This window comes from Schistosoma mansoni, chromosome 4 (assembly GCF_000237925.1).
Source record: "Schistosoma mansoni strain Puerto Rico chromosome 4, complete genome".
NCBI classification, from domain to species: Eukaryota; Metazoa; Platyhelminthes; class Trematoda; order Strigeidida; family Schistosomatidae; genus Schistosoma; species Schistosoma mansoni.
In genome coordinates, this window is record NC_031498.1 from 20,421,104 (window position 1) to 20,436,001 (window position 14,898).

General features: G+C 41.1%; 1 protein-coding gene across 2 annotated transcripts; it reads left to right on the top strand.

Moving 5' to 3' along the window:
- Window positions 1-10,251: 10,251 nt before the first annotated feature.
- Smp_062610.1 (hypothetical protein) lies at window positions 10,252-14,858 on the top strand (the record flags this gene model as incomplete). 2 transcript variants are annotated; one of them, XM_018797141.1, is made up of 6 exons in its annotated part: window positions 10,267-10,338; window positions 10,373-10,409; window positions 10,441-10,481; window positions 10,515-10,598; window positions 12,799-13,024; window positions 14,408-14,858. In XM_018797141.1, the coding sequence occupies exons 1-6, from the start codon at window positions 10,309-10,311 to the stop codon at window positions 14,662-14,664; spliced, it is 675 nt and encodes a 224-aa protein (XP_018652213.1). In that variant the 5' UTR covers window positions 10,267-10,308. The 2 variants fall into 2 exon arrangements, with proteins under 2 accessions (XP_018652214.1, XP_018652213.1); XM_018797143.1 differs by lacking the exons at window positions 10,441-10,481; window positions 10,515-10,598 and having other exon boundaries at window positions 10,252-10,338; window positions 14,408-14,664.
- Window positions 14,859-14,898: the final 40 nt, after the last annotated feature.

Sequence of the window (14,898 nt, forward strand, 5' to 3'; positions counted from 1 at the left end):
ATGTAGATAGGGTGTGAGGTGAGGAACATATAATTATCATGCTTATTAATGGTTTTGGGCTTTAGACGGTGAGTGGAGTGATCAGTACTCTGATAGTTTTTGTGAGTGTGTGTGTAAAAGGGTCTGTTACTCTCAAGCCTACTACCCGTCTTGCAACTCATAGGTGTTGGTGGCAAGTTACATGATATCAGTGGGTAGAACCTATTCGCTGTTGTTGGAATACCCATAGAACAGTTGGTCTCAACCTTACGTGTTTCCCTATTTGGTATCTTGGGTTTTGTCAGGGCTGGAGAGTTTCGTTGCCTCTGTGAGATGAATTTAGATTCCTTCGAGTCATCTTGTAGGGTATCATTAGGGAGAACCAATTTTCAAGTGAATATGTTTGGTTGTATATGCCTAGGCAAATTGCTGGAAATTTGGAAGATGGCTCACATCACACCAATTTTCAAAGGAGGTCGATGCAGTGAACCCTCAAGCTACCGACCAGTGGCCCTTCTCTCCATATCTCCTAAAATTATGGAGTCCTTAATATACGACGGTATACAAGAATACTTATTATCACTAAAGTTCTTCTCTACCAAACAGCATGGTTTCAGAAAGGGCCATTCTTGTATGACCAACCTGCTGACTGCGGTGGATAGATAGACAACTATCCTTGATCGCAAGGTTGACGTCGTGTCCCTTGATTTCTCAAACGCTTTTGATAGGGGCAACCATATATGTCTTATCAATAATCTTAAACAATTGAGTATCAACCCCCCCCCGATTGGCTGGCTCGCTTCATATCTAGAAAACCGACATTTCGAGGTCAGTGTTAGCTTCACTTTCTCTCAGGCTATGGAATGACTTAGTGGAGTCCCACAGGGCTCAATACTAACACCTCTACTCTACTTGATTTACACAAACGATCTTCCGCAACAAGTATCGTCGGTCTTATTGCTTTATGCTGATGATGTGTAACTTTGGATACAGATACGTAACCGAAATGACATACTAGAACTTCAAGAGGATCTGACTCGACTTCGAAGATGGATAGACGACAACGGACTTACCTTCAACACTTCAAAGTGCAAAGTAGTCCATCTGCAACATGTTACAGACTGTAGTTATGTAGCTGTAAATAAATCCCCAAAATCAATAACTCATTAAGTGTTCGACATTGGATGCTTACCACGTTGTTTAAGTGGACTTGTTTAACTGAAGGCTTTCGGTCATGCATCCGTACCAGATCACGTTTTAACTCGGCGTGGGACACTGCTCCTACGTTCATTAGCCAGCTTATAGTAAAGGTTCCTCGATATATTGGTAACGTATCAAATATATCTTTCCTACCTCTTCTCGTCTGACTTCTGATTTCCATTGGGCGTAAAGAGCTTCGTATATAGAAAGTGCTACTGGTCGCTAGTTGTCAAACTAGAATACTTGTCGTATCATCAGTGGTGATCCTGACGTGATCTGGTACACCAAGCCAATAAACTGTGAGTTTCTTCCTATTTGGAATTTCATTAATCATTTCGTTGCTTAATTTGACTTTTATATACTGTGATTTTTTTCTCGAGTTTGCATATATACATTAATTATTTATTTTCCGTTCATCATAATACTTAATTTTTCACAATGACCGAACAGAAAACCCAAGTATTTAAGTTAAGGGCTATTCCCCCTATTTCGGTTCAATTAACTCCCTTATGGCCTGATAATGTCGAGTCCTGGTTCTGCTACGCAGAAGCTGACTTTTGCAGGCATGGAATCACGGACTCACGCTCACGATTCCTCGCAGTAGTTAAGGCGTTACCGCGCGAATTTAACAGGTACGTAACACCTAGTATGTTTACTAGTGATGTTCCGGAACCTTACGAAACTCTCAAACGGTCGATTCTAAAACGCGGAGATCTAACTGATCGACAACGGTTAGACCAACTACTTAACAATATCGACCTGCAACATGGTTCCGCGACGGACATGTTGTCAAGGATGAGAGAAGTCATAGGTCAACGAACGTTCGACGATGGCCTATTCAGACAACTTTTCTTGTCTAAACTCCCGAAACAGGTGCAGGCAGTGCTCGTCTAGTTCCAAAACAACGCCGTAGACGAACTAGCCGCATCTGCCGATCGAATCTTAGAAATAACGAAATCGACTAGCGCTGAGGTCTTTTCCGTCAAGGGAAAACCTCAATCGACCCCGACTGACATAGCCGAACTATGTCACACACTTACACGATATCTTAGAGTTCGTAATGACCGTAGTCGGTCAAAAAACCCGCGTAGAAGTGTCTCACGTAGGCGATCTGGCTCTCGACCACGAGAGACAGACAATCCCGACTGGTGCTGGTATCATAACCAGTACGGTAAGTCTTCCAGAAATTGCAGGAAACCCTGCAATTATCCGAACTCCAAATCCACGGACACGAATAAGATTTCGGGAAACTTCCAAGCCGGCACGCGGTAACGGCAACCGTAGCTGGCGAACATAGCCGCCTCTTATATGTCACGGATGTGACTACGAAAGTTCGCTACCTCGTCGACACTGGCGCAGAAGTTAGCGTTCTTCCAGTAAATCTCAACGACAGACTTCGCGAGTCTGTTTTAAGTTTACAGGCGGCAAACGGAAAGCCGATCGCTACTTACGGTAAAAGGTACGTCTACCTTAACGTGAGTTTACGCAAACCCATACACTGGATTTTCGTCGTCGCAGATGTCTCTATGCCAATCATTGGTATAGACCTGTTACAATACCACAATCTACTCATCGACACACGCTCACGAAAGTTAATAGACGGAAACACTAAGTTATCCGTTTCCGTAACTCCTTGTTCTGGTTGCAGGTTATCCCCAGTCACGATCAAACACACCATAGACCCCTTGTACCAATCAGTACTCGACAAATACCCCGGGATATACCAATCGAAATCGAAATTGTCTTGTGTAACCAGCAATGTTACACATCACATCTCGACTACAGGACCACCTGTATTCTCGAAAGCCCGTCGACTCGCTCCCGAAAAACTTAGGTTAGCCAAAAACGAATTCGAGCACATGATAGACTTAGGTATAATTCGACCATCGAATAGTCCATGGTCATCCCCATTGCACATGGTCCCTAAAAAGGACAGCAATGATTGGCGGCCAACTGGTGATTATCGGCGTCTGAATGCTAAAACCATTCCCGATCGTTACCCACTGCCTCATATTCACAATTTGACAGCTACCTTGAAAGGTACAACTGTCTTTTCGAAAATCGACTTGGTTAAGGCTCACAACCAAATACCGATGGCAACCGACGACATTCCTAAAACCGCCATTATAACTCCTTCCGGCGTCTACGAATTTCCACGAATGCCTTTCGGCCTAAGAAATGCGGCTCAAACCTTCTAAAGGTTTATAGATGACGTCTTCTGAGGTCTCAACTTCGTACATGCGTATGTTGATGACTGTCTCATAGCAAGTACGGACAGAGAATCACATCCCAAGCATCTGGACATTGTTTTCGAACGACTCCAAAGGCATAGCATTACTGTAAACATTCAGAAATGCCAAATCGGAGCAAACTCTTTAGACTTCTTAGGACACACCATTGATGCTCAAGGCATCCGACCTCTTAGAAGCAAAGTGGCGGCCATTCTGGATTACCCAGAACCGTCCACGATTAAGAATTTGCGAACTTTTAACGGCCTCGTAAGTTTCTACAGACGGTTCATACCAGATGGTGCGTTCCTTATGAAACCGCTAACCGACCAACTTCGTAGAAATGCAAAATCAATTAGTTTAGACGACACCACTCGAAAAGCATTCTCCACAGTTAAGGAACATATCGCCAAGGCAATCCTGCTTGCACATCAGGACACTCAAGCGCCCATTAGTATCGCTGAAGACGCATCCGACTCAGCAATCGGAGGAGTCTTAAAACACTGGGTAAACAACTCATGGCAACCTTTAGGATTTTTCTCGAGACGGTTGCTAGACGCGGAATCTAGGTACAGCACGTTCGGTAGGGAACTCCTAGCTATGTATTGTGCTGTACGGCATTTCCAAAATTCCATCGAAGGAAGAGAATCCACGCTTTTTACCGACCATAAACCTCTTACCTTCTCTTTAAGTTCATCTTCAGATAAGTACTCACCGCGAGAGTCTCGACAACTGGACTACATTTTGCAGTTTACTTCAGATATACAACACATTTCTGGAGCAAACAATGTAGTCGCAGACGCCTCGCCTCCAATAAGTTCCTTGAACAGTTTCCAAGGAATCAACCTTCTTAAACTCTCACAGCTTCAAAAAGAAGAAATTGATCTTCAGTATGAGTTATTTTCGACAACTCTTAAACTAAGTATTAAGCAGATGGGAACATTTGAGGGAACCTTACTCTGTGACACATCTACAGGTAGGGATCGTCCAATAGTACCAAAACATTATCGACGCAACGTCTTCAATACGTTGCACAATCTTTCTTATCCAGGTGTTCCTGCATCCATCAACCTAATAGCCGAACGGTTTCGTTGGCCTGGCATGAATAAAGACGTGAGGGAGTGGGCACACCCCTGTGTAAGCTGTCAGAAATCTAAGGTCACTAGACACAACAAATGTCCCTTAGGCTCTTTCAAAACCCCTGATGCTCGTTTCGACTATATTCATCTGGATTTGGTAGGACCGTTACCCGATTCAAACGGATATTCATATCTCTTAACATGCGTAGACCGTTTCACACGATGGCCAGAAGCAGTACCTATTAAGGACATTACTGCCAAAACAGTGGCCCGTGCCTTCGTCGAACGATGGGTAGCACATTTCGGCTGCCCTTCAACCATCACTACAGACCGCGGACGCCAGTTCAAATCTGGACTTTTCCGTTGTCTGACCGCACTATTAGGAATCACGCGCTTTCGAACGATTGCCTACCACCCACAAGCAAACGGGTTGGTAGAACGTTTTCATCGACAACTAAAAGCTTCATTATCAGCCTCAAACGTTTCACAGTGGACAGACGCTCTTCCACTCGTCTTACTAGGTATAAGCAATGCAATGAAGGCTGACGTTGTATACACTGCAACACAACTCGTTTACGGAACGACACTCCGACTCCCAGGAGAATTCTTGGATCCTTCAGCTTCGTCATTGAACATGGATCTAAACTCTTACACGAGTAGGCTTACAAACGCAATGCGTTCAGTTAAATCTGCTCACACTCGACCTCAATCAACTGATATTTTCGTTCAGCCTGAATTACGACATAGTACACACGTCTTCGTTCGTCGAGACTCACATCGACGACCTCTCGAATCAGCATACGAAGGACCCTTCAAAGTTCTTCAACGCGAACCTAAGTACTATGTAGTCAATAAGAACGGCACGAACGATAGCATCAGTATCGATCGACTCAAAGCAGCGTACTTAGAAGGAAACCCTAGCTACGTCGAATTTCCTTCGGTACAATCGTACGACAGCTCCTACACACGTAGTACCCTACACGACAGCCGACACACAACTTGATACTTCGTCAACGTCGATAGATAAACCTAAAACAACGCGTTCTGGAAGACGAGTAAGATTTCCAGAACATCTTAACGAATATTGCACGTAGGACATAAGCTTTATCTTGAATTACCCTTTCATAGTTTATTATAAACATTTTTTTTAATATGCTCATTTTTTTTATTCATATAAAAAACAAAAAAAAACAACATTTTTATTTTTTTGAGCGTATATATATACTTTTTTTATATATAAAAAAAACCAAAAAACAACAACATTTTTTTCCGATCGCTTTTACGCTGTTTGTAAGTGTATTAGTTTATTTTTTTCCGCTCATCTTGTGTCCTTACGCAAGTACGAGTGTATTTTCGACATGCACTTACACGTTTTATTTTTCCACTTTTCCAGGACGGCTGGAAAAGAACGACGAAGTTCCGCAAGGAACCAAAATTTTCATTGTACTATGTTTCTTTATTGCTATGTTGTACATTTTGGTCCCATAGTTTAAGGAAAGACGACCAGACACTGCTAAACGAAGCAAGCTATCAGAAGAGTGTTTACCAACGCGAAACTCGTTGGGTTTAAACTTCTGGCTGGTCACGTCTGAGGAGCATCACTACCTCACTAGGGGGTGGAGTGATCTGTAGCGGTAAATAATTCCCCAAAATCAATAACTCATTAAGTGTTCGACATTGGATGCTTACCACGTTGTTTAAGTGGACTTGTTTAACTGAAGGCTTTCGGTCATGCATCCGTACCAGATCACGTTTTAACTCGGCGTGGGACACTGCTCCTACGTTCATTAGCCAGCTTATAGTAAAGGTTCCTCGATATATTGGTAACGTATCAAATATATCTTTCCTACCTCTCCTCGTCTGACTTCTGGTTTCTATTCGACTGGGAACGAACGATTATGGAAGATACTACTGGTTGCTAGTTGAAAAACTAGAATATCCGTAGTATCCTCAGTCTGTTCTGCCATGTCGCGTCCCCGTTTTCTGGGTTTTACCCCTTAGGTTAGTGTTGTGACTAAGATTACGAAGATGTGTAATGGGATGGCAAGAAGTTTTAAAGATACTGTAAGTCATAAGAAGGTCACCTCTAAGACGCCTGTACTTTAACGGGTAAATGTTAAGTGATTGGAGGTGCTCTTCATAAGGTTTGAATTTGAGTAACCGAACTGATTTCACGGCTCGACGTTGGATACGTTCCAGAGTGTCCTGATCCTTTTGGAGTAAAGATACGACTAGTATTCTAGTTTGACAACTAGCAACCAGTAGTATCTTCCATAATCGTTCGTTCCCAGTCGAATAGAAACCAGAAGTCAGACGGGGAGAGGTAGGAAAGATATATTTGATACGTTACCAATATATCGAGGAACCTTTACTATAAGCTGGCTAATGAACGTAGGAGCAGTGTCCCACGCCGAGTTAAAACGTGATCTGGTACGGATGCATGACCGAAAGCCTTCAGTTAAACAAGTCCACTTAAACAACGTGGTAAGCATCCAATGTCGAACACTTAATGAGTTATTGATTTTGGGGAATTATTTACCGCTACAGATCACTCCACCCCCTAGTGAGGTAGTGATGCTCCTCAGACGTGACCAGCCAGAAGTTTAAACCCAACGAGTTTCGCGTTGGTAAACACTCTTCTGATAGCTTGCTTCGTTTAGCAGTGTCTGGTCGTCTTTCCTTAAACTATGGGACCAAAATGTACAACATAGCAATAAAGAAATAACAAATCGCTTGAGTGTCCTGATGCGCAAGCAGGGTTGCCTTGGCGATATGTTCCTTAACTGTGGAGAATGCTTTTCGAGTGGTGTCGTCTAAACTAATTGATTTTGCATTTCTACGAAGTTGGTCGGTTAGCGGTTTCATAAGGAACGCACCATCTGGTATGAACCGTCTGTAGAAACTTACGAGGCCGTTAAAAGTTCGCAAATTCTTAATCGTGGACGGTTCTGGGTAATCCAGAATGGCCGCCACTTTGCTTCTAAGAGGTCGGATGCCTTGAGCATCAATGGTGTGTCCTAAGAAGTCTAAAGAGTTTGCTCCGATTTGGCATTTCTGAATGTTTACAGTAATGCTATGCCTTTGGAGTCGTTCGAAAACAATGTCCAGATGCTTGGGATGTGATTCTCTGTCCGTACTTGCTATGAGACAGTCATCAACATACGCATGTACGAAGTTGAGACCTCAGAAGACGTCATCTATAAACCTTTAGAAGGTTTGAGCCGCATTTCTTAGGCCGAAAGGCATTCGTGGAAATTCGTAGACGCCGGAAGGAGTTATAATGGCGGTTTTAGGAATGTCGTCGGTTGCCATCGGTATTTGGTTGTGAGCCTTAACCAAGTCGATTTTCGAAAAGACAGTTGTACCTTTCAAGGTAGCTGTCAAATTGTGAATATGAGGCAGTGGGTAACGATCGGGAATGGTTTTAGCATTCAGACGCCGATAATCACCAGTTGGCCGCCAATCATTGCTGTCCTTTTTAGGGACCATGTGCAATGGGGATGACCATGGACTATTCGATGGTCGAATTATACCTAAGTCTATCATGTGCTCGAATTCGTTTTTGGCTAACCTAAGTTTTTCGGGAGCGAGTCGACGGGCTTTCGAGAATACAGGTGGTCCTGTAGTCGAGATGTGATGTGTAACATTGCTGGTTACACAAGACAATTTCGATTTCGATTGGTATATCCCGGGGTATTTGTCGAGTACTGATTGGTACAAGGGGTCTATGGTGTGTTTGATCGTGACTGGGGATAACCTGCAACCAGAACAAGGAGTTACGGAAACGGATAACTTAGTGTTTCCGTCTATTAACTTTCGTGAGCGTGTGTCGATGAGTAGATTGTGGTATTGTAACAGGTCTATACCAATGATTGGCATAGAGACATCTGCGACGACGAAAATCCAGTGTATGGGTTTGCGTAAACTCACGTTAAGGTAGACGTACCTTTTACCGTAAGTAGCGATCGGCTTTCCGTTTGCCGCCTGTAAACTTAAAACAGACTCGCGAAGTCTGTCGTTGAGATTTACTGGAAGAACGCTAACTTCTGCGCCAGTGTCGACGAGGTAGCGAACTTTCGTAGTCACATCCGTGACATATAAGAGGCGGCTATGTTCGCCAGCTACGGTTGCCGTTACCGCGTGCCGGCTTGGAAGTTTCCCGAAATCTTATTCGTGTCCGTGGATTTGGAGTTCGGATAATTGCAGGGTTTCCTGCAATTTCTGGAAGACTTACCGTACTGGTTATGATACCAGCACCAGTCGGGATTGTCTGTCTCTCGTGGTCGAGAGCCAGATCGCCTACGTGAGACACTTCTACGCGGGTTTTTTGACCGACTACGGTCATTACGAACTCTAAGATATCGTGTAAGTGTGTGACATAGTTCGGCTATGTCAGTCGGGGTCGATTGAGGTTTTCCCTTGACGGAAAAGACCTCAGCGCTAGTCGATTTCGTTATTTCTAAGATTCGATCGGCAGATGCGGCTAGTTCGTCTACGGCGTTGTTTTGGAACTAGACGAGCACTGCCTGCACCTGTTTCGGGAGTTTAGACAAGAAAAGTTGTCTGAATAGGCCATCGTCGAACGTTCGTTGACCTATGACTTCTCTCATCCTTGACAACATGTCCGTCGCGGAACCATGTTGCAGGTCGATATTGTTAAGTAGTTGGTCTAACCGTTGTCGATCAGTTAGATCTCCGCGTTTTAGAATCGACCGTTTGAGAGTTTCGTAAGGTTCCGGAACATCACTAGTAAACATACTAGGTGTTACGTACCTGTTAAATTCGCGCGGTAACGCCTTAACTACCGCAAGGAAACGTGTGCGCGAGTCCGTGATTCCGTGCATGCAAAAGTCAGCTTCTGCGTAGCAGAACTAGGACTCGATGTTGTCGGGCGAAAATGGCGTTAACTGAATCGAAATAAGGGGAATGGACTTTAACTTAAAAACCTTAGGTGAGTGTTCCGTCATAGTAATATAGATAACGAAAAATGTCTAATTAAAATAGATCCGGGAAAAAAAAATTCGCGAAAAAACAGTAAATCACAATATATAAAATTCAAATAAACAATAACAATGAATAATAATATTCCAAAATGAAACAGACTCACAGTTTATTGGCTTGGTGTACCAGATCACGTCGGTCTCACCACTGAGGATACTACGGATATTCTAGTTTTTCAACTAGCAACCAGTAGTATCTTCCATAATCGTTCGTTCCCAGTCGAATAGAAACCAGAAGTCAGACGAGGAGAGGTAGGAAAGATATATTTGATACGTTACCAATATATCGAGGAACCTTTACTATAAGCTGGCTAATGAACGTAGGAGCAGTGTCCCACGCCGAGTTAAAACGTGATCTGGTACGGATGCATGACCGAAAGCCTTCAGTTAAACAAGTCCACTTAAACAACGTGGTAAGCATCCAATGTCGAACACTTAATGAGCTATTGATTTTGGGAATTGTTTACAGCTACAAGACTGTAGACACAACTTCTACTCCGTAAGAGTTGTCAAATGCTGGTATTCTCTGCCGACTGAGCTAGCCCAAGAGACTTCGCAGGAGTCCTTTAAGAGGAAACTTGACTTATTCTTAAGGACTAGGGATAACATATTTTTATAATTTACCAATTTCATTCTTTTCCTCTATTATCGGTAATATACCTAGGTTCGTGTCTAGAGGTGTTGGTGATCCACTGCTACTAGACACGGAACCCGTTAGGCGAAAGCCTCTCCTATTCCGTCCACAACCATTTGGATCATTTGGACCATTTGAACAATGCCACTCAAGGTCGTGGTGGCAGATTTGACCTGGGCTTACCTGTGATGAATTGCAGAGAATATTCCTTTATCTTCGTATGCTTTTTTAGTTTTTTAATCCTTTTAATAGTCTGTTGTAGAACCTGAAATTTCGGATGTTGTTTCAGGTATCCGATTTGTTGTAACATTGTGTTTCAGCTTTATTTCATACAATTTTACTTCATAGGACGTTACCGACTGTGAGTTTCTATAGTTCTTTTATTTCAATACAGCTTGATTTTAAAGGAGGAGCAGTGAGCTACAATTCCTATCTTGGCATATGTGATGTGGATTGTAAAAGTCTTGACTTGACTTATGTAAGTTCCATACTTCCTAGTGAGTGTTCTGTGGTGTAGTTTGTGTGGTTCTAGCATCATTCATGCTTAAGAGTAGACATAAGTCAAGGCAAAAATCTCTTAGACGCTGTTTAACCATCCTAATTGTTTTGATGAACTTTATGTCATGTTAGGTCTTTCGTTATCCGACTCGGATACTATTATTTGTTTGGTTTTGTTCTGACTCTTTACTTCACTCGACTAGTCCCCGAAATCAAGGCAAGGCGTGAACAAGTACGTAACTGTGTTTCAAGTTGAGTGACAGTGAACCAGATGCAGAAAAATAGTATATTTATGACTCATACATTTAGAAGTCGAAGCCAAATACACGTCCTGTTTTTAAACGGAGTAGAGGGAGTTAAATCGATTGCCTTCAAGTAACTGGAGAGTTACTCCGTCTACTGTATGCCTAGACCAATAAAGATACAGGTTGCATATACTTGTTGTGAGTTGGAATTTCCCCCTAAGATTATTGTTTACCTTTTTATTTGGACACAAATATTGGTGCAAAGGACACAGAATACCTATGCGCCGCACAAGTCACTTGATTTGTGTGTCGGTTGTAATACTGATTGGGTACCCAGACCGAAGCGGGTGGTTTCCATAGGGGGCCGCACCCGGAGCCTTCGACCTAAAGGTCTGATCCACAAGGCAATGGAGCAACGTCAGGAGATGCAGTCCCATAGTAGCCAGTGACCAACAATTGGTTCCTACGCCATTTGTTCCCTCAGGACCCTGGGGGCCATGCACACCATCAGTTTGGGATCAGGGTTTTTCAACTTCACTAGGTGGACCCTCCGTGTCCACCAACCCGGTTAAAGCGCCGGACATTCGCTTTTCGTCCTTTCAATTTCGTAAACAACACTAATGCCACGAGAAGGCAGTAAGTAGGACTTCCTTGGCAGTGACTGTATACGCGTGGGATTCATAAATCTATGTAGTTATGGTGTTATTTAGGTGTCAATGATTGATTAGTAGTGGTTGACTGTTATTACCACTGGCAAGGATAGTATATGTGGTTGAATCATATCGTACTTAACTCAATAGACCAACTTTTTTAGGTTGTATAGCTTAAATTAATTTGAATATAATACTTGGCTGATCTATCTCTTATACCGTCACACTCAAACTGATACTCCATTTATGCACATTCAAAGTGTTCAACTCCAGTTCCAAATGGTCATAAGTAAGGCCAAAGGAAAAATATTATTGGAGTCTAACAGTAGAAACTAGGTCTTTCCACTCTCCCTGGATTCTAAAAGCATTATTCTTTCTCTAGGTTAATTACTGTTTGCGTTTCATTTTCTGATTGTATGTGGATTAGGGGAGTCCTTACAAATGTGTATAAAAAAGTCCTCTGGAAATGTATTCGTAAGAAAATAAAACATTTGCACTATGGTTCCAAAGATTAATTAGTTAAGATATTTGTAAGAAAGCTCAATTTCAGTAGTTCGTAATAAAATTGAATATCCAATTCATAAAAAAATTGGCTTTTTAGATGGATTGAGATAAATCTACTCTATACTGTCCATATGCTTTATCTGTCTACACAACTAAAAAACCAAGTATGCAAATGGTATTATTAAACAGTTTTATTCTGTCGTTATCGCCTCATCATATGAGCTAAAGTCATCATTTCTAGCCACTGCTTAACTCAGCCTTCCTTTTTAAGGATAGGAGGTCAAGAAACCTATATTAATCCTCGCAATTTGTATTGCTTTAAAGATTCAACCACGATTCGGATATGTCAACATGTGTTGATATTGCGTGTTCTAAGAGATTTTAGCCGATGTGGAGTTTGGTTGGAGGAAAGCTTTATGGAGCCAAAACAAGATGTAGCATCTGTCCATAAAGTCATTGACTTTAAGATTAAACTGTATTGGTTATTACAGATTACATGGTTAAGTTTCATACGGTCATTGAAATTAATGGTTCAAGACGGATACGGAGTGGGAACTTAAACCAATAACCATATTTCCCAGGTCTTACGTTGTTCATAACTAACTGAATGAGCTACCGCTTCCTCAGCAGCCAAAATATACACGTTTAATCCGTATATAAAGTTCTGAACCGTTCACTCCATTAAGCTCTTATAACGTAACCTCATGTTGACTTTAGTCTGTTGGGTGTGTTGCTGCACATAATTTTAAGTTTATTTGGCTTCTGTTCAAACTTTTATCAGGTGTGTATAAACTCAAACCAACTTATCGAAAAGGTGGCGACTTCAGTTTCAGCCTTTGTTGAAGCCATGCATCGTGATAGCTGTTCATCTAACAATAATGGCGAAGTTCGTGGTGCAATTAACTTGGAGTTTATGGTTCACAGAAAAGGGGTTTGGTTGGGACCAGAAGCCTCGACTTGGGAACGTTGGATTGTAAATGTGATTTTGAAAACTGTCAGTGCAAATGGTAATCTAGATGTTTTTGAGCATTTTTATTTTATCTCCTCTAATTCAGTGGGTGTTGATATGTTTAATGAGTGGTTTAGTCACTATACTATTACTCACTAGTCCTCGAGTTCGTATCGTTTTCATATTATGGGAATGTGGGCAACTTGAGTATATCGTCAGTTCGTACATTCCAAGTGCCTCACATCAGTATTCACTGGTTTACGCTTACCAGGATACTTGACATAATTTCAGTTGAATATAAACCTGTATCAATTTCGGTCTAAACGATGGTATTTGTCATAAAAAAGATATTTATTATGTTTCTGAGACGTGAATACTTATATGTCCATTACGTAGAACCACTAAATCGCTATAAATGTCTTGGTAGAATTGTTAGAAATTCCACTCTGATAAACCTTTATTGGAGATCGTCTGCTATAGTTTTATTATTGGTGATTGTTTTGGATTGTGGCGGTTGTGTTTTGCAGTTGCCAATTCATTTGAGTTACAACGTGGCGAAATTTGTGCTCAAGGTTGGGTGATTTTCATGTGTGGAGTTGTATTAAAAGTCATTAATCTAGGATGCTAATTGAGAAAAGAACCCCACTCAAGTACATAAATTTGTTAGGTTTTTGAGTTTTGATCTTAAGGAACTTCGGACTTGTTGCTTTATGTTGGTTTTATAATTACTTGACCTGTTTTCTTTTGATGGATCAAGAACAGAAATGAACTAAATAGTTTGAATCCATTTTATTTTGGGTTTTTATCAACTGCTTACGTGAAGAATAGGGTTTTGTCTGTATAGTATATTTAGATGGATATTTCAGGAACATAAAAGAGAGCTGAAGAGGAGATAAAGGTAATAGGTGTCTAGAATAAGACATAGGTGTCTAAGCTCCGTGAAGAATGTAAGATGTCAGGGGATTTTCGTCGGCTTGGATGAGACTAGAAGACGAGTATGAGGATTTGCAGTGAGTGCAAAAAGCTTATAATTTGGTTTTATTGTTATAAAAATGCAATTACTGTGATAGGAATATAACAATATAACAGTTTCTTGTAGAATGCATAGAACATTCTTAAATATTACAAAAGCAGTCACTTCTTCAAGAAGCAATGAATTTACATTCACTTGTAGTTACTGGTTATCTGAAATAGTTTCAAAGGATTGTTATGCGTTCTATCAAGAAGCCGGCACGTACATGGACGATATTAAATAGTGTTGACTTAATATCTGTAGTGGGCGGTTCGGTACAACGTTATTAGTCTAGGAGTTGAAAATTTTTAAGTTTTCACTCAATTACATAGTGTTTCACTTTCTTGTTTTGTGGGGATTTATCATTTATGATTCTTTTCATCGATTGTCTATTAATAAATACTGTTTTAAACTGATTGTTTACCTCAGAAAAAGAGGATCATCGTCGTCAAATCAGCAATCAACTGAGAGATGAATTATGCAACATTCTTGAACACTTCAACTCTCCTTCAGCTTATGCTCCATCTTTAGGTAGCTCACAGGCGGAAACAGAACACATCATTGACTTTTCTATGTGTGGAATTTCACCCTATCGGTTTAATATAAATTATCTTGCTAATTCATGTCAAAGTCGTTCCGGAGTGAGTGTGACCATGAGGCGTATATTTAAAGATGCTAGACTTTGATATACATTTTTATTTTCATATTTTATGTATTATCAATAATATGTACTTAATTTTGATACCGATATTGGACTACCAGTCGTAAGCGATTTGGCATTTATATAAATTATTGGGAATCAGTTCCTTATTTCTTAACTCTTGTTTTTATTTTTCTCTGTTTATTACTTGAAGTTGCATATTAGTATTTCTTTAATGCTGATTGCTGTTTTGTTATGACTTTAATTAATTTTCATTTAA